The sequence below is a fragment of the Globicephala melas genome, chromosome 2 (genome assembly GCF_963455315.2).
Source record: "Globicephala melas chromosome 2, mGloMel1.2, whole genome shotgun sequence".
Lineage (NCBI taxonomy): Eukaryota > Metazoa > Chordata > Mammalia > Artiodactyla > Delphinidae > Globicephala > Globicephala melas.
This window is the reverse complement of record NC_083315.2, coordinates 98,396,620-98,422,909: the sequence shown is the minus strand read 5'-3', so window position 1 is coordinate 98,422,909 and position 26,290 is coordinate 98,396,620. Positions and strand designations below refer to the sequence as shown.

The 26,290-nt window shown below is 38.4% G+C and overlaps 1 protein-coding gene and 1 long non-coding RNA gene across 8 annotated transcripts in view; one reads left to right on the top strand and one right to left on the bottom strand.

Annotated features, from left to right (window-relative positions):
• LOC115845904 (uncharacterized) overlaps window positions 1-26,290 on the top strand; it is a 143,901-nt gene that overhangs the window by 82,603 nt on the left and 35,008 nt on the right. The window contains exon 3 of the long non-coding RNA XR_004036692.2: window positions 21,706-22,016. This is a non-coding gene — a long non-coding RNA (uncharacterized lncRNA). The remainder of the gene's footprint in view (window positions 1-21,705; window positions 22,017-26,290) is intronic.
• DPH6 (diphthamine biosynthesis 6) overlaps window positions 5,462-26,290 on the bottom strand; it is a 442,679-nt gene continuing 421,850 nt past the window's right edge. For 5 of the 7 annotated variants that reach the window (XM_060294493.1, XM_060294494.1, XM_060294498.1 and 2 more), the window contains one exon: window positions 5,462-6,656. In XM_060294493.1, coding sequence (XP_060150476.1) covers window positions 6,538-6,656 — 119 coding nt within the window. In that variant the 3' untranslated portion in view covers window positions 5,462-6,537. The remainder of the gene's footprint in view (window positions 6,657-26,290) is intronic. The other 2 variants (XR_009563051.1, XM_060294496.1) reach the window with 2 other exon arrangements.

Genomic DNA, 26,290 nt, shown 5'->3' with positions numbered 1-26,290 from the left:
TTCTCCCTGTCTCTGTTTTTTTTTTTTTTTTTTTTTTTGCAGTACGCGGGCCTCTCACTGCTCTCACTGTTGTGGCCTCTCCCGTTGCGGAGCACAGGCTCCGGACACGCAGGCTCAGCAGCCATGGCTCACGGGCCCAGCCGCTCCGCGGCATGTGGGATCTTCCTGGACGGGGGCACGAACCCGTGTCCCCTGTATCGGCAGGCAGACTCTCAACCACTGCGCCACCAGGGAAGCCCTGTCTCTGTTTTTTAATTAAATTTTAGGACATGCCAAAAATATTCTAGGGTTTGGGAGAGAAAAAGGTAAAAGGGTTGTTAAGAGTACAAGATTTTAAGATTCACCTCTGAAAGCTAGGCTAATATATCAACCAGGATTAGTCTGCCAAAAATATGAAAATATAAAAACATCATAAATTAGTCAGTTGTCCATGGCTATAATCTGTTTGCCTGATGCCAGATGTACTTATGACAGGAAAAACAGTTGGCTTTAAAACAGCTGGAAAATGTTAAGCACTTATATAACACATTTTTAAAAAAGTATCAAATGGGTTGGTGTCTTATTAGGGTATGCATTTTAAAAGAAGTGGCTATGATTTAACTTGGACCAATGGTAAGTTTTTCCATTTTAGCATTTCAGTGTTCATTTAGGGAACTATAATACCATGTAGTACAAACCCTTTATTAATTAAATCAGTGCATTCGTTATCTGAAATAAAAGTTTTATTCAATCACTGTATTTTGATAGACTAGACTATTGCACATGAGTAGGAGATAAAGGATTGAAAAGAGTGTCTTTGGAGGAGAGGAGCTCAGACCTTCTTTCTTGCACATTCCCAGGAGACAGTCAGTTTCCAGTACCATCAAGATTTCAGAAGGCTGGCAGGGACTGTGAGGCAGCCCTCTGTGGTATAACAAATCAGTGCACGAAACAGCTAACCATGTAACTGGTGAGAGGAAAGAATGAAATCATTTCTGCTTAAAATCTGTCTATGTCATCTTTTAATCTATTTAGGGTGATTGGCTCAGCTGGCTTTATGGCAACCCAGCCATGTGTATGGTGAGGACTCTCTAGAAGCCATCATCAAAGTTAGTAAATCTGTTTCTGCTCTCTGCAGGCTCTACTTGCTTAGCCTGATCCGTCCATCTCTCTTACTGCCCAGCAATTAGAGAAAGAGCAGGCAGAACTCTAAGGAGTGATAAGAGAAAGGATGAGACATACTAGGCAGACATGCACATACACAGCAGAGATCTGGAAAAAAATACTAATAGATATTTTCACAGCCTGATATACATCAGCAAGAAGGAAATAAAGACTCATTAAAAAAATACTTACTTTCCCATAACTGCCTATAACTTTGTGCACTGATAGAGTCTTCTAACACAACTTTGTATTTTGGATGCTGTAGTAGTCATCAGCATAGACTAATTTTTTTTGATTGAAATATAGTTGATTTACAATGTTATGTTAGTTTCAGGTATACGGCAAAGTGATTCAGTTATACATACATACGTATATATATATATATATATATATTCTTTTTCAGATTCTTTTCCATTGTAGGTTATTGCAAGATATTGATTTTAGTTCCCTGTGCTATACAGTAGGTCCTTGTTGTTTATCTATTTTATATATAGTAGTATCTGTTAATCCCAGACTCCTAATTTATCCCTCCCTCCCTCCTTGCCTTTCCTCTTTGGTAACTGTAAGTTTGTTTTCTATGTGTATGAGTCTATCTCTGTTTTGTAAATAAGTTCATTTGTATCATTTTTTAGATTCCACATATAAATGATGTCATATATTTGCCTTTTCTGACTTACTTAGTGTGATAATCTCTGGGTCCATCCATGTTCCTGCAAATGGCATTATTTCATTATTTTTTATGGTGGAGTGATATTCCATTATATACATCTGCCACATCTTCTTTATCCATTCATCTGTTGATGGACATTTAGCTTCCATGTCTTGGCTACTGTAAATAGTGCTGCTATGAACATTGGGGTACCTGTATCTTTTCTAATTAGAGTTTTATCTGGATATATGCCCAGGAGTGGGATTGCTGATCATATGGTAACTCAGTTTTTAGTTTTTTAAGGAAGCTCCATACCATTCTCCATAGTGGGTGCACCAATTTACATTCCCACCAATAGTGTAGGAGGGTTCCCTTTTCTCCACACCCTCTCCAGCATTTATTATTTGTAGACTTTTTGATGATAGCTATTCTGGCTCGTGTGAGGTGATACCTTATTATAGTTTGGGTTTGCATTTCTTTAATAATTAGTGATATTGAGTATCTTTTCATGTGCCTGTTGGCCATCTGAAGGAGCATAGACTAATTCTGATACAATCACTAAAACCTAAATTATTCTGAAAAGAGGGCATGGTTAATAAAATCAAGGAAACAATAAAATTGGCCCAAATATATATTTTTAGAAGATTCCAGAACCAAAAGTCAAATATATATTTGTGTACCCCAAGATCAAAACCTTGCTAGCTAAATATTGATGTGAAGGTCTATCACCTAATGGCAAAAATTTCTTAAATTTCAAACCCTGAAGGTGATCCCGTCTATACAGCATCCTGGATTTCTTGCAACCATAGTCTGGATGTATGCATTGCTACAAAGATCTCTGGGAAGTGCTCTTTGGCAGCAGATCTAGAAAATTATGAAAAAATACTCGCCAGTATAAACTGTGTTAAAAAAAATGGTTATGCTACCTCCTGAACATTTAATAGCTATTTGCATTTATTTACACACATAAGTTGCATCACCATACTGATATAAACTGTTTCTGTTAAAATCCTGAGGAAGTGAAAGGGAGAATAAAGGGGGAGAGAAGAATATAGTGGTTTGGTAAGGGTAGAATCAGCAGCCCCTCACAGGGATGATTTCAGTTTTTCCCACCTCATAAAAGGAAGGGAAATGATTCTTGATTAGAGAGGAGTTATCATATGATCATGCCTTGAACCTTTGCATTGTTTCCCCACTTTTCAACACTTGAGTGAAAAGAGGACAGGGGATAGTGACTCCCCTTCTGAAGTAAGGCAGGCCCAACATTGGGCCAGCTCCAAATCTAGGTCACGGTTAATGTTTCATCCACTGTGTCTTCCCCCTGGAGCTCAAATGCAGCACTGAAATGCATTGGATTGCAGGTGATTGCTTTTTCTGGACACAGTATGAGAGTGATTTATGATGGAGGAGACAGAAATGGGTGAGACCTGCAAAACCTAGTGTCTTCATACTGCTTAAGAGTGCCCTGCTTACCCCTGACTAATGTGGCAACAATTCTAAGGAGGCTTTAGTCAATATACTGTAGTACGCACGATGCTCCTCACTCTGGCCTGGAATCAAGACCCTTTTGAAAAGTTAGCACATTACTTCACATGAAAGGAGCCATTCATGTCAGTGAGTGTTTCATAGGTCCCAGGGTCAGAGTGTAGGCTAATGTACTCAGTAGTAAGTACCAGTCATCCTTCTTAACTAGGCCAGCATTTGTCCAGTTGAAATGGCTAATATATATACTTCTAGATCCCTTTCTCAAGCTTTTAATGACTGCAAAACCCTCCCCCACATATGATATTTGTTTCCTATTTTCTCAGTGCTAAAAAATGGGCAGCTTTTCTTTTTCTTCTTATACTGACATGAAAGCTTGGCTTTTGACAACATAAACTCTGTACGAAACCCTAGAATTTGGAACCGTTGTCTTTATTCACTTATTGAGGAATAAAGCCCCTTTCCAAAATAAATAGACTTGAGATCTAGACTGTGGAAGCTGGAAGGAGTAGAGTTAGGCATAGAAGTGCTGTATTTTGAAGACGCTCACTGTGAAAATAGTGCAGAGGTACAGAGAGGCTACAGCTATTGCTTGTAAGCATAAATCAGGTAGTGGATATTGTTATGGGCTGAATTGTGTTCCCCCAAAATTCATATGTTGAAGCCCTAACCACCAGTACCTTATAATGTGACTGGATTTGGAGACAGGACCTTTAAAGAGGTACTTAAGGTAAAAGAAAGTTATATGGGTGAGCCCTAATCCAGTATGACTGGTGAATTTATAATAAGAGGTGATTATGATGCAAGCAACACAGACTGAGGGGTGATTATGCGAGGAGGTGAGAAGGTGGCTATCTGCAAGCCATGGACAGAGGCCTCAGAAGAAATCAACCTACTGACACCTTGATCTTGGACTTCTAGCCTCCAGAACTGTAAGAAAACAAATTTCTGCTGCTTAAGGCACCCAGTCTGTGGTATTTTGTTATGGCAGCCCTAGAAGACTAATACAGATTTGAAAGTGCTTGTAATTGATAGAGTATTATACACATGCCAATTATCATCATCATTATTATCGAGAACATTCTAAAAATAAAAGGTAGGGAGAAGGGGTATCATGGAGGAGCCAGGGAGTGGAAACCAGCCTGGACACACAAAAGCAGCACATATCAATAAAAGTGTATTGAATGCTGACTATGTGTTAGGTGTACCAAGGTGAATAAGAGATGTGTTTTGACTCCTAGCACATGTCAACATGATAAAGAAGTTATGAAAAGAACTAGAGACACTCAGTGAGAAGGCAATTACTTCTGCTTGGTGGGTGTGGTGAGTGGAGGTTGGGGAGAGGAGAGTTTTCAGTATTTTCATAAAAAGGGAGTGGTATTTTGTGAAGCAGATGACATGGGGACAGAGGAGGAAAGGCGTCAGGGGCACTCATACATGAAGGTATGCCATGTCACTGGGAAAAAGCACACAGTGTGATAGCAGGACAGAAAACACATGGGAGAGTTCTGGGAACTAAGACCTGAAAACTAGGTTAGCATCAACTTGTAGAGGGCCTTGAATGCTGTGTGAAGGGACTTGGATGCTATCATGTAGGCAATAATGAAGGAAAATATATTGTTTTTATTATCTCAATATTTCTTTAGTTTCTGCCCTTATGTTTTTTTCACTTTCATTGCACATCTTTACTCAGACTTCAAGTGCCTTCTCTATCCCAGTCCACCAGGTTCCATCAGCGAAACAGCTCCTTAAAAGCCATCTTTTATAGAGGCTTAAGTGGTTTTCCATTGACCCCCACCCTTGAAAAGTGTGGTGACAGCCACACTTGTGGCTGAAAAGTGATAGCCTTGATGTCCGAGACCCTGTGCAAGTTTGGTCACCAATTTGATGGATTTTTTTAGGGCATGTCATTTTTGCAGTTTGCTAATAACCGACAATAACAGTCACAGGGATCAGCCAAAGTATTTTGGGGTCTCAAAAAACATTGATTGACTAGGTGAGCAAAATGTGTCTAAAACTTGATGTATACCCCATTCTCTGGCCTGGGCATATCCTCTCTCTCTCTCTTTCTCTTTGTATCTGAATTAAAATAACATCTATCAATTATGGAATATGGCCAAACAGTTAAAGAGAAGTTATGAGATTAATTGGAAATTCATGCCATTCCTTGGAGAAGTTTCAGGAGGAATCTTTATTGATTCATGGTTATATATCACAGGGAAAAATGAAATCACACTCACTCTTTATTCAAAATAAACCTTATCACATATATGCAAATAGATATACAGAACCTTTTGACTGTGGTAGGGATACTGAAGGACACTGCAGAATATGTACCCACACAATTAGGTGGTAGAAGAATGTGCTAGATGTCTAAAAAGACAGAAATAGTCTTTTATCACTACATTTTCTGCTCCTGTGTACCAACTTGTAAATTAGAAGTAAATGTACATGCCTCTCTAGCTCTATTTTCAGCACACTAATAAAAAACTTTCATTTTGACCAAGAGTTAGTTTTCATGTTCTTAGAATTTACTCTTCTAACAGATTTTTAAAATCCATTATATAATTTTAATTATAGAAAGGCCATTCTTACAGAAGCAGTATAAATGAAGTGGTTAAGAATGAGAGCTCTGATGTCAGACCACCCTGGTTCAAGTCCTGGTTCTTCAGTTTGTGGTGACCATGTCCTAGTCATTTTTATCTCTTTGCACCATAGAGGATCACTGTGAGGATTAAATGAAATAATGCAGGTAAAATGCATGCTTAGCACAGTAGTGGATGCACGTAATAATCTGCTATATAGAAAAGAACATTCTCTGCTAAATACTGGGCCTCAAAAGTGCGTTGATAGGGAAGCCATACAGAATGCCAATACAACTGTCATCTACAAGTACAAACTCTCTGGTCAGTGGACAAGAAGTGATAATGATGACGCAATTGGTAAACGATAATACCAGAAAAATCAGTCCCTTTACAAGTTTCAACCAGTGGTTCAGAAGAAGCTGACTTTACACAGCTCTAGCAGGAAGCTAAAAGTTCAGAGAGTTTGTGCTGATAGGGAATAGTTTTGAAATCTTGATACCTAGGTAGAAAAGGTCATTTGGGGTCTTATTGCTTAACAAAAGCCCTGTGGATTGCAGTATTAAAATCCTTAGGACAGCTGTGCCTCAGTGAGACAAAGACATTTCAGAATGGTGCTGAGAACAGTTAGTGTGAAGAGCTTGCTCCTTAAGCAGAGTGGTGGAGTTCTTGTTTGGTGGTCTAAGTGCTAAGCCAGCATGCCACATGGATAAGTTCTCCTCTGTGTAAATGGGTCACAGGTACCAGAACCAGAGTAGATGCCATCTTGTCCATCTCTGCCTCCAACAGTGTCTGGAACTCTAAAATGCAAAAACAGAAAAATGATGCGTTTTCACTGTTGACCTTGCACAGACCAGGTGCACAGCCAATAGTTGTTGAATACATTTATCTACCACTGCAAAGTCAATTTCTTTGGGGTTATGACAGGGATAAAGACTCTTGTATCTTGTTCTGGCCTGACACCCAGCACCCACTGTGTCTGGTTCTTTGGTGTGTCTTGCCTGAGGAGTTCTCCATTATCATACCAAGTGGAACCAATGTTAAAATATTTACCGGGTCTCCAACTTTTCTGCTTTTTCATCTTAACAGAAATTCTACCTGTGACATGATTGAAATGAAAATGTCCTTTCCTAGATCTGAAAATTATGTTCAGGTTAAGGTTATTTAAAATTAGAAAAGGAATATAACCCAAAAGAAACATTTAAGACAAAATATAACGATGATAAAACCAGCAATATTAGAAAGCATTTTCTATTAATTTGATGATGTTAATCATGGGAGTGAAGCATGAGATATTATACATTATAAATATGGGATTGGAAGAAATATTAAGTATACATTTTTTTTATACAGCAGGTTCTTATTTGTCATCAATTTTATACACATCAGTGTATACATGTCAATCCCAATCGCCCAATTCATCACACCCCCACCCCCACCCCCACCACTTCCCCCCCTTGGTGTCCATACGTTTGTTCTCTACATCTGTGTCTCAATTTCTGCCCTGCAAACCGGTTCTTCTGTACCATTTTTCTAGGTTCCACATATATGCATTAATATATATTTGTTTTTCTCTTTCTGACTTACTTTACTCTGTATGACAGTCTCTAGATCCACCCACATCTCAACGAATGACCCAATTTCATTCCTTTTTATGGCTGAGTAATAGTCATTGTATATATGTACCACATCTTCTTTATCCATTCATCTGTTGATGGGCATTTAGGTTGCTTCCATGACCTGGCTATTGTAAATAGTGCTGCAATGAACATTGGGATGCATGTGTCTTTTTGAATTGTGGTTTTCTCTGGGTATATGCCCAGTAGTGGGATTGCTGGATCATATGGTAATTCTACTTTTGGTTTTTTAAGGAACCTCCATCATAGTGTTCTCCATAGTGGCTGTATCAATTTACATTCCCACCAACAGTGCAAGGGGGTTCCCTTTTCTCCACACCTTCTCCAGCATTTGTTGTTTGTAGATTTTCTGATGAAGCCCATTCTAACTGGTGTGAGGTGATACCTTATTGTAGTTTTGATTTGCATTTCTCTAATAATTAGTGATGCTGAGCAGCTTTTCATGTGCTTCTTGGCCATCTGTATGTCTTATTTGGAGAAATGTCGATTTAGGTCTTCTGCCCATTTTGGGATTGGGTTGTTTGTTCTTTTAATATTGAGCTGCATGAGCTGTTTATATATTTTGGAGATTAATCCTTTGTCCATTAATTCGTTTGCAAATATTTTCTCCCATTCTGAGGGTTGTCTTTTCACCTTGTTTATGGTTTCCTTTGCTGTACAAAAGCTTTTAAGTTTCATTAGGTCCCATTTGCTTATTTTTGTTTTTATTTCCATTACTCTAGGAGGTGGACCAAAAAAGATCTTGCTGTGATTTATATCAAAGAGTGTTCTTCCTATGTTTTCCTCTAAGAGTTTTGTAGTGTCCGGTCTCTAATTTAGGTCTCTAATCCATTTTGAGTTTATGTTTGTGTATGGTGTTAGGGAGTGTTCTAATTTCATTCTTTTACAGGTACCTGTCCAGTTTTCCCAGCACCACTTACTGAAGACAGGGTCTTTTCTCCATTGTATATCCTTGCGTCCTTTGTCATAGATTAGTTGACCATAGGTGTGTGGGTTTATCTCTGGGCTTTCTATCTTGTTCCATTGATCTATGTTTCTGTTTTTGTGCCAGTACCGTATTGTCGTGATTACTGTAGCTTTGTAGTATAGTCTGAAGTCAGGGAGTCTGATTCGTCCAGCTCCATTTTTATCCCTCAAGACTGCTTTGGCTATTCAGGGTCTTTTGTGTCTCCATATGAATTTTAAGAGTTTTTGTTCTAGTTCCTTAAAAAATGCCATTGGTAATTGGATAGGAATTGCATTGAATCTGTAGATTGCTTTGGGTAATATAGTCATTTTCACAATATTGATTCTTCCAATCCAATAACATGGCATATCTCTCCATCTGTTGGTATCATCTTTAATTTCTTTCATCAGTGTCTTATAGTTTTCTTCATACAAGTCTTTTGTCTCCCTAGGTAGGTTTATCCCTAGGTATTTTATTCTTTTTGTTGCAATGGTAAATGGGAGTGTTTCCTTAATTTCTCTTTCAGATTTTTCATCATTAGTGTGGAAGAATGCAAGAGATTTCTGTGCCTTAATTTTGTATCCTGCAACCTTACCAAATTCATTGATTAGCTCTAGCAGTTTTCTAGTGACATCTTTAGGATTCTCTATGTGTAGTATCATGTCATCTGCAGATAGTGACAGTTTTACTTCTTCTTTTCCAATTTGTATTCCTTTTATTTCTTTTTCATCTCTGATTGCCGTGACTAGGACTTCCAAAACTATGTTGAATGGTAGCGGTGAGAGTGGACATCCTTGCCTTGTTGCTGATCTTAGAGGAAATGCTTTCAGTTTTTCACCATTGAGAATGATGTTTGCTGTGGGTTTGTGGTATATGGCCTTTATTATGTTGAGGTAGGTTCCCTCTATGCCCACTTTCTGGAGAGTTTGTATCATAAAAGGGTGTTGAATTTTGTCAAAAGCTTTTTCTGCATCTATTGAGATGATCATATGGTTTTTATTCTTTAATTTGTTGATAAGGTGTATCACATTGATTGATTTGCATATATTGAGGAATCCTTGCATCCGGATAAATCCCACTTGATCATGGTGTATGATCCTTTTAATGTGTTGTTGGATTCTGTTTGCTAGTATTTTGTTGAGGATTTTTGCATCTATATTCATCAGTGATATTGGTCTGTAATTTTCTTTTTTTGTAGTATCTTTGTCTGGTTTTGGTATCAGGGTGATGGTGGCCTCATAGAATGAGGTTGGGAGTGTTCCCTCCTCTGCAATTTTTTGGAAGAGTTTGAGAAGTATGGGTGTTAGCTCTTCTTTAAATGTTTGATAGAATTCACCTGTGAAGCCATCTGGTCCTGGACTTTTGTTTGTTGGAAGATTTTTAATCACAGTGTCAATTTCATTACTTGTGATTGGTCTGTTCATATTTTCTATTTCTTCCTGGTTCAGTCTTGGAAGGTTGTGCTTTTCTAAGAATTTCTTCCAGTTGTCCATTTTATTGGCATTGAGTTGCCTGTAGTAGTCTCTTAGGATGATATGTATTTCTGCGGTGTCTGTTGTAACTTCTCCTCTTTCATTTCTAATTTTATTGACTTGAGTTCTCTCCCTCTTTTTCTTGATGAGTCTGGCTAATGATTTATCAATTTTGTTTATCTTCTCAAAGAACCAGCTTTTAGTTTTATTGATCTTTTCTGTTGTTTTCTTTGTTTCTATTTCATTTATTTCTGCTCTGATCTTTATGATTTTTTTTCCTTCTGCTAACTTTGGGTTTTGTTTGTTCTTCTTTCTCTAGTTCCTTTAGGTGTAAGGTTAGATTGTTTATTTGAGATTTTTCTTGTTTCTTGAGGTAGGCTTGTATAGCTATGAACTTTCCTCTTAGAACTGCTTTTGCTGCATCCCATAGGTTTTGGATTGTCGTGTCTTCATTGTCATTTGTTTCTAGGTATTTTTTGATTTCCTCTTTGACTTCTTCAGTGATCTCTTGGTTGTTTAGTAACGTAGTGTTTAGCCTCCACGTGTTTGTGTTTTTTACATTTTTTCCCCTGTAATTCATTTCTAATCTCATAGCATTGTGGTCAGAAAAGATGCTTGATATGATTTCAATTTTTTTTTTTTTTGCGTTACACGGGCCTCTCACTGCTGTGGCCTTTCCCGTTGCGGAGCACAGGCTCCGGACGCGCAGGCTCAGCGGCCATGGCTCACGGGCCTAGCCACTCCATGGCGTGTGGGATCTTCCCGGACCGGGGCACGAACCCACGTCCCCTGAATCAGCAGGCGGACTCTCAACCACTGCGCCACCAGGGAAGCCCTGATTTCAATTTTCTTAAATTTACTGAGGCTTGATTTGTGACCCATGATGTGATCTATTCTGGAAAATGTTCCATGCGCACTTGAGAAGAAAGTGTAATCTGCTGTGTTTGGGTGGAATGTGCTATAAATATCAATTAAGTCTATCTGGTCTATTGTGTCATTTAAAGCTTCTGTTTCCTTATTTATCTTCATTTTGGATGATCTGTCCATTGGTGTAAGTGAGGTGTTAAAGTCTCCCACTATTATTGTGTTACTGTCGATTTCCTCTTTTACAGCTGTTAGCAGTTGCCTTATGTATTGAGGTGCTCCTATGTTGGGTGCATATATATTTATAATTGTTATATTTTCTTCTTGGATTGATCCCTTGATCATTATGTAGTGTCCTTCCTTGTCTCTTGTAACATTCTTTATTTTAAAGTCTATTTTATCTGATACGAGTATTGCTACTCCAGCTTTCTTTTGACTTCCATTTGCATGGAATATGTTTTTCCATCCCCTCACTTTCAGTCTGTATATGTCCCTAGGTCTGAAATGGGTCTCTTGTAGACAGCATATATATGGGTCTTGTTTTGTATCCATTCAGCAAGCCTTTGTCTTTTGGTTGGAGCATTTAGTCCATTGACATTTAAGGTAATTATCGATATGTATGTTCCTATGACCATTTTCTTAATTGTTTTGGGTTTGTTTTTGTAGGTCCTTTTCTTCTCTTATGCTTCCCACTTAGAGAAGTTCCTTTAGCATTTGTTGTAGAACTGGTTTGGTAGTGCTGAATTCTCTTAGCTTTTGCTTGTCTGTAAAGCTTTTGATTTCTCCATGGAATCTGAAAGAGATCCTTGCCAGGTAGAGTAATCTTGGTTGTAGGTTCTTCCCTTTCATCACTTTAAGTATATCATGCCACCCCCTTCTGGCTTGTAGAGTTTCTGCTGAGAAATCAGCTGTTAACTTTATGAGAGTTCCCTTGTATGTTATTTGTTGTTTTTCCCTTGCTGCTTTCAATAATTTTTCTTTGTTTTTAATTTTTGCCAATTTGATTACTATGTGTCTTGGCGTGTTTCTCCTTGGGTTTATCCTGTATGGGACTCGCTGCTCTTCCTGGACTTGGGTGGCTATTTCCTTTCCCATGTTAGGGACATTTTCGACTATAATCTCTTCAAATATTTTCTCTGGTCCTTTCTCTCTCTCTTCTCCTTCTGGGACCCCTATAATTCGAATGTTGTTGCATTTAATGTTGTCCCAGAGGTCTCTTAGGCTGTCTTCATTTCTTTTCATTCTTTTTTCTTTATTCTATTCTGCAGCAGTGAATTCCACCTTTCTGTCTTCCAGGTCACTTTTCTGTTCTTCTGCCTCAGTTATTTTGCTATTGATTCCTTTTAGTGTAGTTTTCATTTCAGTTATTGTATTGTTCATCTCTGTTTGTTTGTTCTTTAATTCTTCTAGGTCTTTGTTCAACATTTCTTGCATCTTCTCGATCTTTGCCTCCATTCTGTTTCCAAGGTCCTGGATCATCTTCACTATCATTATTCTGAATTCTTTTTCTGTAAGGTTGCCTATCTCCACTTCATTTAGTTGATCTTCTGGGGTTGTATCTTGTTCCTTCATCTGGTACATAGCCATCTGCCTTTTCATCTTGTCTGTCTTTCTGTGAATGTGGTTTTCGTTCCACAGGCTGCAGGACTGTAGCTCTTCTTGCTTCTGCTGTCTACCTTCTGGTGGATGAGGCTATCTAAGAGGCTTGTGCAAGTTTCCTGATGGGAGGGACTGGTGGTGGGTAGAGCTGGGTGTTGCTCTGGTGGGCAGAGCTCAGTAAAACTTTAATCCGCTTGACTGTTGATGGGTGGGGCTGGGTTCCCTCCCTGTTGGTTGTTTGGCCTGAGGAAACCCAACGCTGGAGCCTACCTGGGCTCTTTGGTGGGGCTAATGGCAGACTCTGGGAGGGCTCACACCAAGGATTACTTTCCAGAACTTCTGCTGTCAGTGTCCTTGTCCCCACGGTGAGCCACAGCCACCCCCCGCCTCTGCAGGAGACCCTCCCGACACTAGCAGGTAGGTCTGTTTCAGTCTCCCCTGGGTTCACTGCTCCTTCCCCTGGGTCCCGATGCACACACTACTTTGTGTGTGCCCTCCAAGAGTAGAGTCTCTGTTTCCCCCAGTCCTGTCGAAGTCCTGTAATCAAATCCCACTTGCCTTCAAAGTCTGATTGTCTAGGAATTCTTCCTTCTGTTGCCAGACCCCTAGGTTGGGAAGCCTGATGTGGGGCTCAGAACCTTCACTCCAGTGGGTGGACTTCTGTGGTATAAGTGTTCTCCAGTCTGTGAGTCACTCATGCAGCAATTATGGGCTTTGATTTTGCTGTGATTGCGCCCTTCCTACTGTCTCATTTTGGCTTCTCCTTTGTCTATGGATGTGGGGTATCTTTTTTGGTGAGTTCTAGTGTCTTCCTGTTGATGATTGTCCAGCAGCTAGTTGTGATTCTGGTGTTCTCACAAGAGCGAGTGAGAGCACGTCCTTCTACTCCGCCATCTTGGTTCCAATCCCCTAAGTATACATTTTTATTAATAAATAATAAAAGCAAAAGAAGAAAACAAAAATCTTTTCTAATATCATCCAACTTCTTGGTAAATAAAAATTTCTCATATGGCAGAATTTCCTCTCTAAACTGAGAAATTCTCTTGTAACTAAAACTGTCACGAAGTTGCCACATTAGACTAATGACCTTTAGTTATAATTGGAATAATTGAATTTTAAATTGTCAAGAAAATGGAACTGAAATTCATAAAATTTGCCAAGAGAATAGCTCTTTGATGTGCATTTGACAATCTGAAAAATACGGCAGCTTAAAAAAAAATGAATCTGCTATTGCATTATCCAAGTGCAAAGCAAGCACTTGAATATTCTTTTTAAAAGCATTTCCCCCATCGTGATCTCAGGATTGAAAAATAGCTCAGCCACTTTTGTTGAATTTGCAATACATTTGCTTTAAGTCTTCTTTAGAGAAACATTTTATCAGTGAAATTTTTTACATGAATCCTGTACCCAATGTAAGAATCATTTATAGCTAACTTCTTATTGTAATCACATTTAATGATATATTCACAATGATGCCCAATCTCCAATCATGCAGAGTATGGAAGAAATAAGAAAATTATTTAACTGGATAAAAATTATAATGCATAGGAATGAAATATTTTGAATTTCTGTGGGTTAAGAAGACTATCCATTCCTGAATTTATTCCACATTGAAAATTGTTGACACTAGAGGTGAGTATTGACAGAAGTAGGGCTGATCAATATTGAACCTTAAGGGTCAAAGGACTTCATGTTTGGTGTAATAAGCAACTTAGTTTAGGTATTGCAGTATTTCCATAAAGTAACAATTATTAAGGGTCAGGCAAGGTTTCTATTATAAACTCTATTTCAAGGGGGGCTTGGGGAGGCATAGTTCCAGAGTCTCCAAAGGCATGTGATAGTATGATTGAAGCAGGATGATAGTTTGGAAATAAACAAAGAGAAAGTGAGTCATTATACTCAAAGTTGAGGAAGTATTAATATTTCCATTCTCCAGATTCAAAACCCATCTTTTCTTACCACAGACTTTTTATGAAATCTTTAAACCCAGGAAGCTTTAGATGAGAGGTAAATCTCTTTTGAGTTTTTAAGTAGCTTGAAATCTTTACTTTTGAAAATTATCTGGCACATTCAAGCAGGCTATAAATTATAAATACAACCAGAGGGAGCTGTGTATCTGTTCAACAAGATATAGTTCAATGAAATCTCAGAAACGCCCTCTACACTTTCCACTTAGTTGTGTGTAGAGCATTAGTAGCACATGGAAATCATTAGTTTTTACTCAAACATACTTGATCATGTTGCTTACTGAGTTGCTTAAGGTTGGTTTTCCAGCATATCTGACTTTTTATATAACTAAGAAATAGTGTTTTAATTATTTATTTTAAAATTTGTATTGAACACATTGTGACTTAAACTTGAAAAAAGCAAACAATAAAGTAAATATATACCAATTATGTTATAATAATAAAATAATGATGAAATAGATAATTACTTAGAAATATATATTGCTTGGGCTAGAATTTAACAACATAATTTTAAAAAATAATAATTAGGGAATAAGTTAACATGAACATTTTAAAATTAACATGAAAATGTTTAAGACTATGGAATTTGGGTTTGAAAGAAAGGATGGCATATCTGAACAGAGGAGGAAGGGCTAAAGTATTAATTCAAGTACTTTCTACCTATACTGAGCTCCATATAAACACAAGTTCTGAATCTTCAAGTCCTTCTTAGGCAGACACTAAGTGGTCTGTCCCCTTGTGACCTTTCTTCTAGAATTCAGAATGTATAGATACATTCAAACAACAGAAGTGGGCATTGATCAGTCAAGGAAGACCCATGCACTTTCAGTTTCCATTACATTAAACAAAATACTCATTAGTGCTTGGCATCTTCCCAAGCAGACACAATCTAGGTGTCCACTGAGGCCTCATTGTGCAGTTAAGAAGTTTAAAAAAACCTTCTGTACATCAGCTAGGGACAATTAAGGGATGGATAAAACTACTCCAGGGTAAGAAGGCTGGAATTACTGGAAACAAACACACATAGAATATCAGCTGTCAGCTAGACAAATTATCTCTGTCTTTAAGATCAGTTAGATATTTAAGGAGAGAAAGACTAAAGATCCCTGTGCTTAATCATCATTACCCTCCTTTAAGAAACTGCAATATGCCTTACTCTGGTAGTATTCAGTCATATTAAAACAAAATCACATCTAGGTATGTGGTAGAAAAAATAATCTGGAAACCTGTCATCACAACATAATTATTCCTATAATTTACCCAACAAGAAAACTAAGTGCTGGTATTACTAAGAGGTCATAATAGTATAAGTTTACTCTGAAACCCACATTCATTAAAACTACTGAAACATGTTTTATGGCTAAACATCCACTGCCACATCCAAAACAGCTTCTAGAAAATACTAGAGAGCAACTACTTGCATGCAGGTCAGACGTACAAAAGTATTTTCCCAAGTGTTTCCTGCCCTCCCTCCCTTTCTCCCATCCCTCCCTCCCTCCCTCCCTCCCTCCCTCCCTCCCTCCATCCTTTCACCCAGCAAGCATTTATTAACTACTATCTGCCAGGCACTGGGCCAAGTGCTGGGGCTACAACAGTGAGTAAGACAGACGAGGCTTAGGTATACATGAAGTTACAGGCTAGCACATAAGGCAAAAGGTTTCATAAAATCTCTGTTGCTTTCAGTATTAAAATAACTCTATTTGAGAAATCTTCATGCAAGACCAGTACTTCAAAAATTTTTGAAGACCAAACTTCAAAATTCACTCATGTTACCTATTCTTCACCCTCTGGTAGGGAAATGGGAAGAAAAGCTTTTCATGGCAAAATTTCTCTTATTTTAAAGAGACATTTATCTTTCTACTTTGGCTGATACAGTAGAATCTACCAGAAAGTGGTAGGAACAAGTGTTAAACATAAACTCTTTCTCAAAAGGATGCTGTGTTATCTAGCCACGAGGACTGTATGAAAGAATAGGCAAAAGGAAAGAATATATCCTAAACATGGAGCATGAAAACCTCCTTGAGTTTGCCACAATGTACTCTCCCAGCTTTTTAACTCAAAGACACCATTCTATCAGTACTTAACACAGATCTTTAAATCCCAGAGCTAATAATGCTTCCCAGCTACAGCTGGATGCATCTGACAAGCAGCATGTAGTAGGAAACCTCACAGGGGATAAGGTTCCTAACAGTCAACTAAGAGTTCAAATCCCCTAAGAGGTGCCCCTGGTGTGCAGAGCACTTAACCCTTCGACCAGTACCAACATGACTATTCACAAATTATTGATGTCCCTAAATCCCTGGCAGATTGCAGACAGTTCTTGTATCCAGTGAAGCGCAAGCATATGGCCACTAATGGGATGGATTAAAAAAAACACACATACACATTCATTCTTTGCTACATGAATATACAGCCACTGAAATGCTAGAAGGTGATTGAACTGGATGGAACACTGTTAAATACATGCTTAGCCTCATGTTATGGATCATTTCCATTGACATCTATCTGCATCCTTGGTACCGTTTAATTAAAGCTGTCTGGAACAAGTCTGCCCTCTAAATGATCGGCAGAGCAATGAAAAGGTGAAACACGAGGAGGCTTGAGGCCTTTTTTTGTAAAGCATTCAAATGACTGTCTCTGTGGTTAAGGAGAGCAGCAGGGAAGAAATTCGTTTTCAAAATTAGCTAGCCATTAGGCTTTTCTGTAAGAGAAGGCAAGGCTCCTTCTGATGTTATCTTAGAACACCAGAAACCAAGTCAGGTATACCAGACCTTAAAAACTCAAACTGAGCCATATTCTGGTCCAAAATAGATATGCTTTTTTTTTTTTTTTTTTTTGGTTCTAAAGCAGTAAATATAACAGCAAACTTTCTTATTTGTAGTTACTTTGCAAAATATAACCCCCAAATGGAACAATTTTGCCTAAAATAGTCCCTTTCTTCAGATAGTTTTGCAACTAGATGGCAGGAACACCATCTATTTAATTTGGTTTTACAGCATATAGAATACTAGCATGGCAAGTATAGCTTCAAACAAGATATTTCTTGAATAACATTCATGTTTCCAGCACTGTTAAGGTTCTGGGGAAACAGTAAACAAAATATGGATCCAGAGTGTAAGAAATGTGGAACATACTTAAAAGATTGAATCTTAAATTAGCTAATTATACCTACTTCTTTTCTATAGTACTTTCTCTCCCCTTTATTATGATTTCATTTAAAGAGTTATAAATTATATTTGTTCTTCAATACCAGAATTAATTATACTTTATAAAAGTGTCCAAAGGACTGTGACATGTTTAAAATTTTCATTCATTGGCTTCTCCACGCAAATCTATCTGTCCTGATGTGGGCTTATCGTCTTCATTTAATATTTATTTGGTATCTACTGCATAGATGACACTGAATTATACCCTGCATCCTCCTTCCCCCACCCCCACCTCAAATGACTTTGTCTCTCTCTGTCTGTTATAACATGTTCGTCCAGGCTGGCAAAAGGTAACAGTAGCACTAAACAGAAAAGCGCTCCTAAATTCACTTAGGATGATGTAGGAGTGCAGATCATCCTAGCCCTGATGCCCTGATAACAGGAATTAGTCAGACCTGGAAGATATTATATTGAAGCAAATAGGTCATAAGTTAAAGCCTATTAAGTAGGACAACACTTATTGAGTGACACTGTGCTGGGAACTCTGGGGAACAGGAAACAAGCACAGGCATCCTCAACAAACTCAAAAATTGGGAAGATGTACACACTGAAAGTCACAAGGAATGATGGTGTCAGATAAGCAAAAACTGGAGACTGTAGGGCAGGCAAAAGCGCCTAGCTGAATCCAGTTGTCCAGCTGTCCTCATTGAAGGCACCAGACATGTGAATGAAGCTGCCTTGAGCCCTCCAGACAAGCCAGCTACCAGATAAATTCCAATGAGTAACTCTTGTTAATGCCACATGGAGCAGAACAATTGCTCAGCAGAATCTTGCCCAAATATCTGATTCACAGAATCAAGAAATATAAAACAGTGATGGTTGTTGTTTTAAGTCACTAAGTTTTGGAGTATTCTGTTATGTGGCAATATATAACTAGAATGGAGGCTGTGCCATAAAATGAATGTGTCATGGGCTTCCCTGGTGGTGCAGTGGTTAAGAATCCGCCTGCCAATGCAGGGGACACGGGTTCAAGCCCTGGTCCAGGAAGATCCCACATGTTGCAGAGCAACTAAGCCTGTGCGCCACAACTACTGAGCCTACATTCTAGAGCCCGCGAGCCACAACTACTGAGCCCACATGCCACAACTACTGAAGCCCACGCGCCTAGAGCCTGTGCTCTGCAACAAGAGAAGCCACTGCAATGAGAAGCCTGCGCACCGCAATGAAGAGTAGCCCTTGCTCTCCGCAACTAGAGAAAGCCCGCCTGCAGCAACGCAACCAAAAAAAGTCCCAAAGCAGCCAAAAAAATAAAATAAATAAATTAAAAAAAAATGAATGTGTCATGATAAGCCCCCAACTTAGAGTTATAGTAGTAGGAACTGAAGAGAGGCACATGTCTTGGGGAAAAGATCCTAAGTTTTCCTTTGTGTTTATAACAGGTTGACAAATTTTTTCTGTAAAGGACTTTGTGGGCTGTATGATCTCTGTTACTCAGCTGTGTCATTGTAGGGCAAAAGAAGCCATAGACAATATGTAAATGAATTTGGGTAGCTGAGTTTCAAGAAAACTTTATTTACAAAAACAGGCTGCCGGCTAAAGTTGGCCATAGGTCATAGATTGCTTTCCCCTGGTTTATAATGTTTGAGATACTGAGGAAAATTTAACCGGAAATATGCTATATGTAGATGATACACAGGAATGGGGCTTTGTGACAAGTCAGGGCTGGAGATATGGATTAGAGAATAGATAAATATTTTTGAAGAGAGCCTAGGATACTACTGTTGTATCTTCTTAAGGATGCTTTTACTTTGTTATTTCTTTTAAATGATATTAGTTAGGATAGTTGGTAAACACGTTAGTGGGCTGAGGCATTACTTGAATTTTTAAGTGGTACCACTGAACCAGGGAATTTATAATCTGGAGACATCAGAGGACAAAATCAAATAGATTTTCAGATATATCAATAGTGGTCCTGGGTCCACTGTCAATGGTTTTCAAATCTGTGAAATTTCAACCCAATGTATTTTATGAGTAAATTGGACTATTCTAGAACCATTTTTTTCTAAGTGTGGCCAATATCATTCTAATTTTTATCACATTCATGATTTATTTGAACAGTATGAGTTTGGCAATACTTCTTGCTCATATTTGAAAAGCATCTATAACATTAATGTCCCAAGTATTTATATCCCAAACTATCTAGAAAAGTCAATGGTTATTTTCCATAATTTATGATATATTGAAGGCATTTTATCATGCTATTTACTGTTATGTCATGGGAAGAGTGTGACCTTTGAAGAAATAAAACAAGCAGTTTTTTAGTTCTCCTGCATATCTAAGTTTATGGATATTTATTTTAGGCTTTATAAAAATTCTATCAGGCAGCTAAACAGTTGAGACTCACACAGCATGTAAATTCTATTAAACAAGGGCTCTTTACCCTTTCACCTATTGCCCTACGTGTGCTTGGTACAGTGGTGCAACTATTCAGAACAAATACCAATAGTCTGCTTAAAATCCTTAATATAAGGAATGCAGGCTTGCTAGAGGGTTCTGGTGAATATTCAAAGGGGTTTTTATCCACTTAAGGCAAAGAATGGTTTGAACAGTTCTGTTTTTGGCCACAAAAAGAGCACCCTGGTTAAGAGGTGAAGGCTTCTTGTGGTTCCTGCATTTGATAAAGTACAGACCTTGCTGCCTTCCCTCATAGACCTGTGACCTCAAGCTCTGGCCTTTAGACTTTTTTTCCTCCTCGAGAGAGAAATGATTAGTAAGGTCCTTCTATTAGATATGTTAGCAGTTTGTGCTAAAAAGAGGATTTTAATAATATTGAATTGCAAAGAACTATGAGGCAAGGCTTTACTCTAGATACTAAGACAAACCCAGCTTAAGTTGGTACCATAGCTCCTACGAAGGGCCATCTGTTTAGCTCTAATAGTATTTTCTTTTTTTTTTTTTCACCTTTGTAGCTTGGTTTCAAACCCTGTCTGGGACACCTGCTCAATGTGAAATGAGATTGGTGGGTCTCAGTCCATTTGTGGCTGGCTGAAATTTTCCATCTTCTTTTCCAGAAAAATGGTCCATAAGGAAATGAAGTGAAAAGAGTTAGATGTCACACGTGCATTCACGTGTAGGTGTACTGGAGGCCTAGATAATCTTCCTGTGTGAAAAGTACAATATAAATTCAGCACTGGTTCATTGGTTCATCCACTTTGCCTCTCAGCAGCTCTCCAACACCTGAGGTCTCCTGTCTCCTAAAGATGATGCAACTTTAGGGACATCTTTTTACTATTCTAAGCCACTGCATAATTTGAGCTGAGATTGTAACGTTTGTTGAAATTGGCTGTGATTTGCTGCTTCATTTAAACAGGGATGGTGTATGAAAGTGGTACAGAGGTACATGTTATGAGCTTTTTTACATTATGTGAATAGATCTAAAGTCTCCATAAACAACAATGAAAGAATTTCATAGTTTATGAGTAAACAGATTCGATGCCTTCAGACCATACATTACTCAAGAGAGAAAGTAGAACACCGTAAGTTATTATAACCCAAGGCAATATTGCCTTAAGGTGGTATGAATTTTGATTTCAAAAGTCAGTAGGGTCTTTTCCATATAAATTTAAAGCCACCAAAACTTTCACTGAACTTACTAAATACACAATTAGTTTCTTGTTACAGATAATTTCTATTGATTCAAATCTGGTTAGTCAGCATGGATTAATCAAAATCGTCAGGGATTGATATCTGGGTGGCTCAAGGGATCAGTTCCTGGGCTACAAGCCTTTCACCCCCAGGTCACTGTTTCTAATACTTAGAGGAGTTTTGAGAGGCCTGTTTGACAGTTGGTGTAAAACAAACCAGTACTTTGAACTAAGTCCTTCACATAGACTCATTGTCTCTTACATTCAAAGACACTATCATGCTTGTCTGAGGGTATATGTAAGGTGAAAAATTATTGCATTATCAGCAGTGCTAGTTATTATTCATAGATATGTTAATATTTATAGTCTCCTATGGTAAACAACAATGGTTGCTATCTTCAAGGCCTGCTGTATCCAGTTATTGAATATTTATCTCTGTATGACATTTTCCTGCAAATGAAACCAGCTGATCCCTGATTGGTTGCCTCAAACTATTATATATTCTTTCCTTTGGAGAAATGTTTCTTTTCTAAAGATTGTATGTGTGAATTTCCTTCCTTTGTTTGCTTTTCAGGTCTTTTCTAAAGTGCAGGTTAGGGGCTTCCCTGGTGGCGCAGTGGTTAAGAATCTGTCTGCCAATGCAGGGGACACGGGTTCGAGCCCTGGTCTGGGAAGATCCCACATGCCATGGAGCAACTAAGCCCGTGCGCCACAACTACTGAGCCTGCGCTCTAGAGCCTGCGAGCCACAACTAATGAGCCTGTATGCCACAACTAGTGAAGCCCACGGACCTAGAGCCCGTGCTCCGCAACAAGAGAAGTCACCGCAATGAGAAGCCCGCACACTGCAACGAAGACCCAACACAGCCCAAAATACAAAAAACAAGTAAGTAAATTTATTAAAATAAATAAAGTGCAGGTTATAATGTTCTTATCTTTTCTCATTAAGTAAAAACTCCAGGTCCAGGTCCTCCAGACAGATGGCTTCTCTGTAGAAATATTGTTCCTAGCAGTTCTTGGTTTAGATGATTATCCTTCACTCGCTCAGTCGTTAGGAGGCTTTTAATCTCAACCTGGGCATCCATAGTGATCTGCTGGGTAGTGCATAGGCCCTGATCTTTGGCTACTTGAGCTCATCACACTAGGCCAAAGATCTGAAGGTGCTCTTCCCTTCAGACCTCAATGTGGCTGAAGCTCCTAATAGCCTTCTTTATTCAAGGTGAGTTAGGTAACCTTGTTTTCTAGATCTTTCTAGCGGTAGTACCATAGATTTTGTTGCCAGGGGCCAAACACCCTGTTTCTTTCCTGGCTTGGTTGAAAACTTAATAGAGTTTTATTACAAAGATATTAGCCATTCTTATTTAGAAGAGAAAGAAAGAACCCTGGTTACTCAGGACAAAAGAAAAGAGATTTTAGCTATCCTGGATTATTTATGAAGTTTTGTTGCTTTTCCTTACTAAGGTATTTTCAATTTCTGGCTTTCCTATGACACTATACATCGAGGAAGCTAAACATAGTGACTGGTACCTATACTGACTGCTGTACTGTGAATTCAAGTTCATGGTTTTTAATAATATAAAGAATAGGAAGTATCTAGTGCTTTCTGAAGTATTCTCAGAGGGAGCTCGTGGTAACCTTTGGATGTTGTGGAGGAAACAGCATGGTTCTCTACCCCTGGGTCATGTATATACAATGAAGCCAGCTTGGTAGAATGTCTCAATAATAGAGATCATGTGTTGGAGGGGGTCAAGGGAATTACCAGTTATCCATGTGTCTATGGCTACTTAACTTCAAGTCTCATTGCTGTGGAACTGGAAGTGAAGATGTAGGAGGTTCTAATTAAACCAAGCAATGTACTTTCAGGGATTCTAGATGTCAGGGAGGTAGCCAATTCCAGATTGCTGACAAAAATTGCTCCAAATTGATCTGAGTCCTCCTGGCTCATAGAGCTGTAGGTGTGGAAGGAAGAAGGAAGATCCTCTGATTTCAAGGAAATGAATGGAGTTGACCTAGTTAAGTGTTTTTCCTTCCTAGTGTAGGGAGGGGGAAGCAGACAGTTACTTTCATAAAACTTCGCAATTGAGGATGGAACTCTTCTGGATTCTCCCTTAGAGAATCTACTGTTCTCCTGGAGATAGGCTGTCAATAAGTTCAGTAAAAGCATTGCATTCCTTGGGCTTTATTTTCTTCCCAGTCCTCCCATAATACCTTATATACATTTCAATTACAACATCAAACTGAACTACAACTGTTTACCTGGTTTTCCTTCTCAATGGATAATGAGGACAGTAACTGTATGTTATTCATCTTTATATCCTCAGATCAAGGATAGACTGGCACATTACCTGTACTCAACAAATGTATGACAAGGGAGTGAATAGGAGAAACCAGAGAGAAACACTGGGTCTTCCACACTTTTCTTTTTTAATTAATTAATTTATTTATTGGCTGCGTTGGGTCTTCGTTGCTGCGCGTGGGCTTTCTTTAGTTGTGGCGAGCGGGGGCTCCTGTTTGTTGCGGTGTGTGGGCTTCTCATTGCGGTCTTGTTGCCGAGCATGGGCTCTAGGTGTGTGGGCTTCACCAGTTGTGGCGCACGGGCTTAGTCGCTCTGTGGCATGTGGGATCTTCCCGGACCAGGGCTCGAACCCGTGTCCCCTGCATTGGCAGGCGGATTCTTAACCACTGTGCCACCAGGGAAGCCCCACACTTCTTTTTAACCCTACTCTTTCCTTTTGGTGATGATGCCTTAGACATTGAATCATTCCACATTAATATAGTATAGTTGGTAAGCATGTGTATGCCATGTGCTTAAGTTGAATTGCAATTCTGACACTTTTTAGCTATGTGATTTTGAGCAAGACTTAAATGTCTGTAGAATCAGAATAATACTTATTTCATAGGGATGTTGTGCAGATTAAATAAGTTAATGTATAGGGTCTGGCACATAGAAATTACCCTATGATTACCATCACCATCAAAGTGAGACTATGGCCAGTTTGTTATTGTTGAGTCTAGATGAGAGAGAAAACATCTGTAGTAGCAGGTAAGAGGGCCAGAATTATTGTTGTGGACAAGACTAAAGGATCTATTAACCCATCGTTACCGTGCATCCTCTGTATGATTTGATTTACCAGGTGGAAGTACGAGACTTCCTTATTCTAATTTCCTTTAGAGAAATAAATATGATTATTTAGTCAAGGGGATCCCTTTTATCTTCCAGGTGGCCAAGAGGTATCTGTTTGTGTCTGTGTGTGTGAGAGGGAGGGTAGGTATGGGTGTGGGTGGCTGATTTGAGCTGTTTCAATATCCAGCAATCGTGGAGGCAGAGAGAGAATGGAGTGTGGGAGTGCAAAAGTATGGAATGCCAACATTCTGACCAAGCCAGAGAATGCTCCAAGATTCCTAGGTGGGGCCTCGAAATTCAAGGGAAAGGAGGCACCTTATGGACAGAAAGCTCTGGAAGAAGTCTGGCACTAGAAGGGAAGACCTATTAGAGGAATGGAGGAACATTGGAGAAGAGAAAACACCTTAGCCTAGTACCTTTTGTACACAGCAGCAGAATAGTATAGTATGCTGGAAAGTAGTAGTACTGAGTGACTGTAAAATCAATATAAAATTAAAAAAAAAATTCTGGAAAGACATGACAATCTCTTGGGTCTATATTGCTCTGGAGAAATGTAGTCATTTCATATTTAGATTTCTTTCAGTTAGCATCTTTTACTTAACCTTAAGTCTCTCTATATTATCTTTTTTTTCCTTACTTTATTTGCACTCACAACTCTGCTAAAATAAATTGGTACCTGGAACTATATAGGTGTTGTTTGTCTTTCACCATGGCCAGTTCTAAATAAGCAACAAATGAAAAAAACCCCTATATACCCAGACCTTGATTTGAAAGATATCTTGAAGATGTACAATATGCTAAACTAGGGAAAATCTTGGGAATAATCAGCACAATACATTTTTCTCTCCATTATAATCAGTTTTTCAGCCTCTATGTCAATAAAACTTTTTCTCCTTTTTCACAATGGTTTACAACTTAAATAATTTAATACAACAGTTGTTATACTTTTATTGCAAGCTTATAAAACTGGAACCATAAATCTTTTCTATGCAATATATTACCAAAAAGTGACACTGGAGAAGGGGAACTGATGATTACTAAAACTGTAATTCAATCTTCAGGTTCTCAAGATGTCATAAAAATGGCTTCTGCTTTACTTGTGTATGGCAGATACTATCAGGATGCCCCAAATGAACTCTCTCTGGGTGTTCAGTCTCTCCTTTGGCATTATTTTATATACAATAAAAATAAAAATGGGACTTCACAATGCAAGTGCAACTGTGATCCAAGCCCAGTAGTTCTTTTGTCAAATAGGATTTTCTTTTATGAGTTTCATTTTGGAATTAATTTTGATATCAATGCCTGTCAGGCTGTGGAAATTGAGCTGAACCAAGTGAGTCTATTCCTATTTGAGCTGACATGTAGGAAATGGTAATTAGAAAAAATGCAGAGAGTCTGTACTGTGCTGTAGAAAATTAAACTCATCATGCCACATATTGTCAATCTGGTTAAAAGTATAGGTGTGATAAATAGAAACATTCTATAAATGCCTAATCTTTCATATATTTAAAAATTTACCACTTTCACCCTGCCATATTAGTTGTCAGGAAATAATTTTCTAGTTCTAATTGCTGCTATGATCTAAAAGGTCTGTAAATTAATAACAGATTTCTGTAGTATTTACTATCAATGTTCCACAAAACTTAGGACTCTAGCATGGAAGGAAATGTCTTCCTTTTAGAAAAAGATGACGGTTAGTTACTTGTACATTCTTGCCAGTTGTTGTCATTCAACAACTGAGAGTTGAATGAGAGTACGTCTGTACTCTCTTCAGTGTAAGACCAAGAAACATCAAATTCTCCAAACCTCTTAATATGTCCAACGTTCGGTTAATTTACAGACTATGGTGTGAATGAAATTGATGAACTTTTGCCTGTTAAAAATGATACTTTGCCTCTGCATTAAGGCACTACAGCAATACTTAACAAAATTCTTTTGAAATCACAGGATGAGAATAAATTAAGTGGAAGAATTGAACTTTCATAGTATGGCTGCTGAGGGATCAACACATACAGTTGAAAAGTGAAATTTCCATT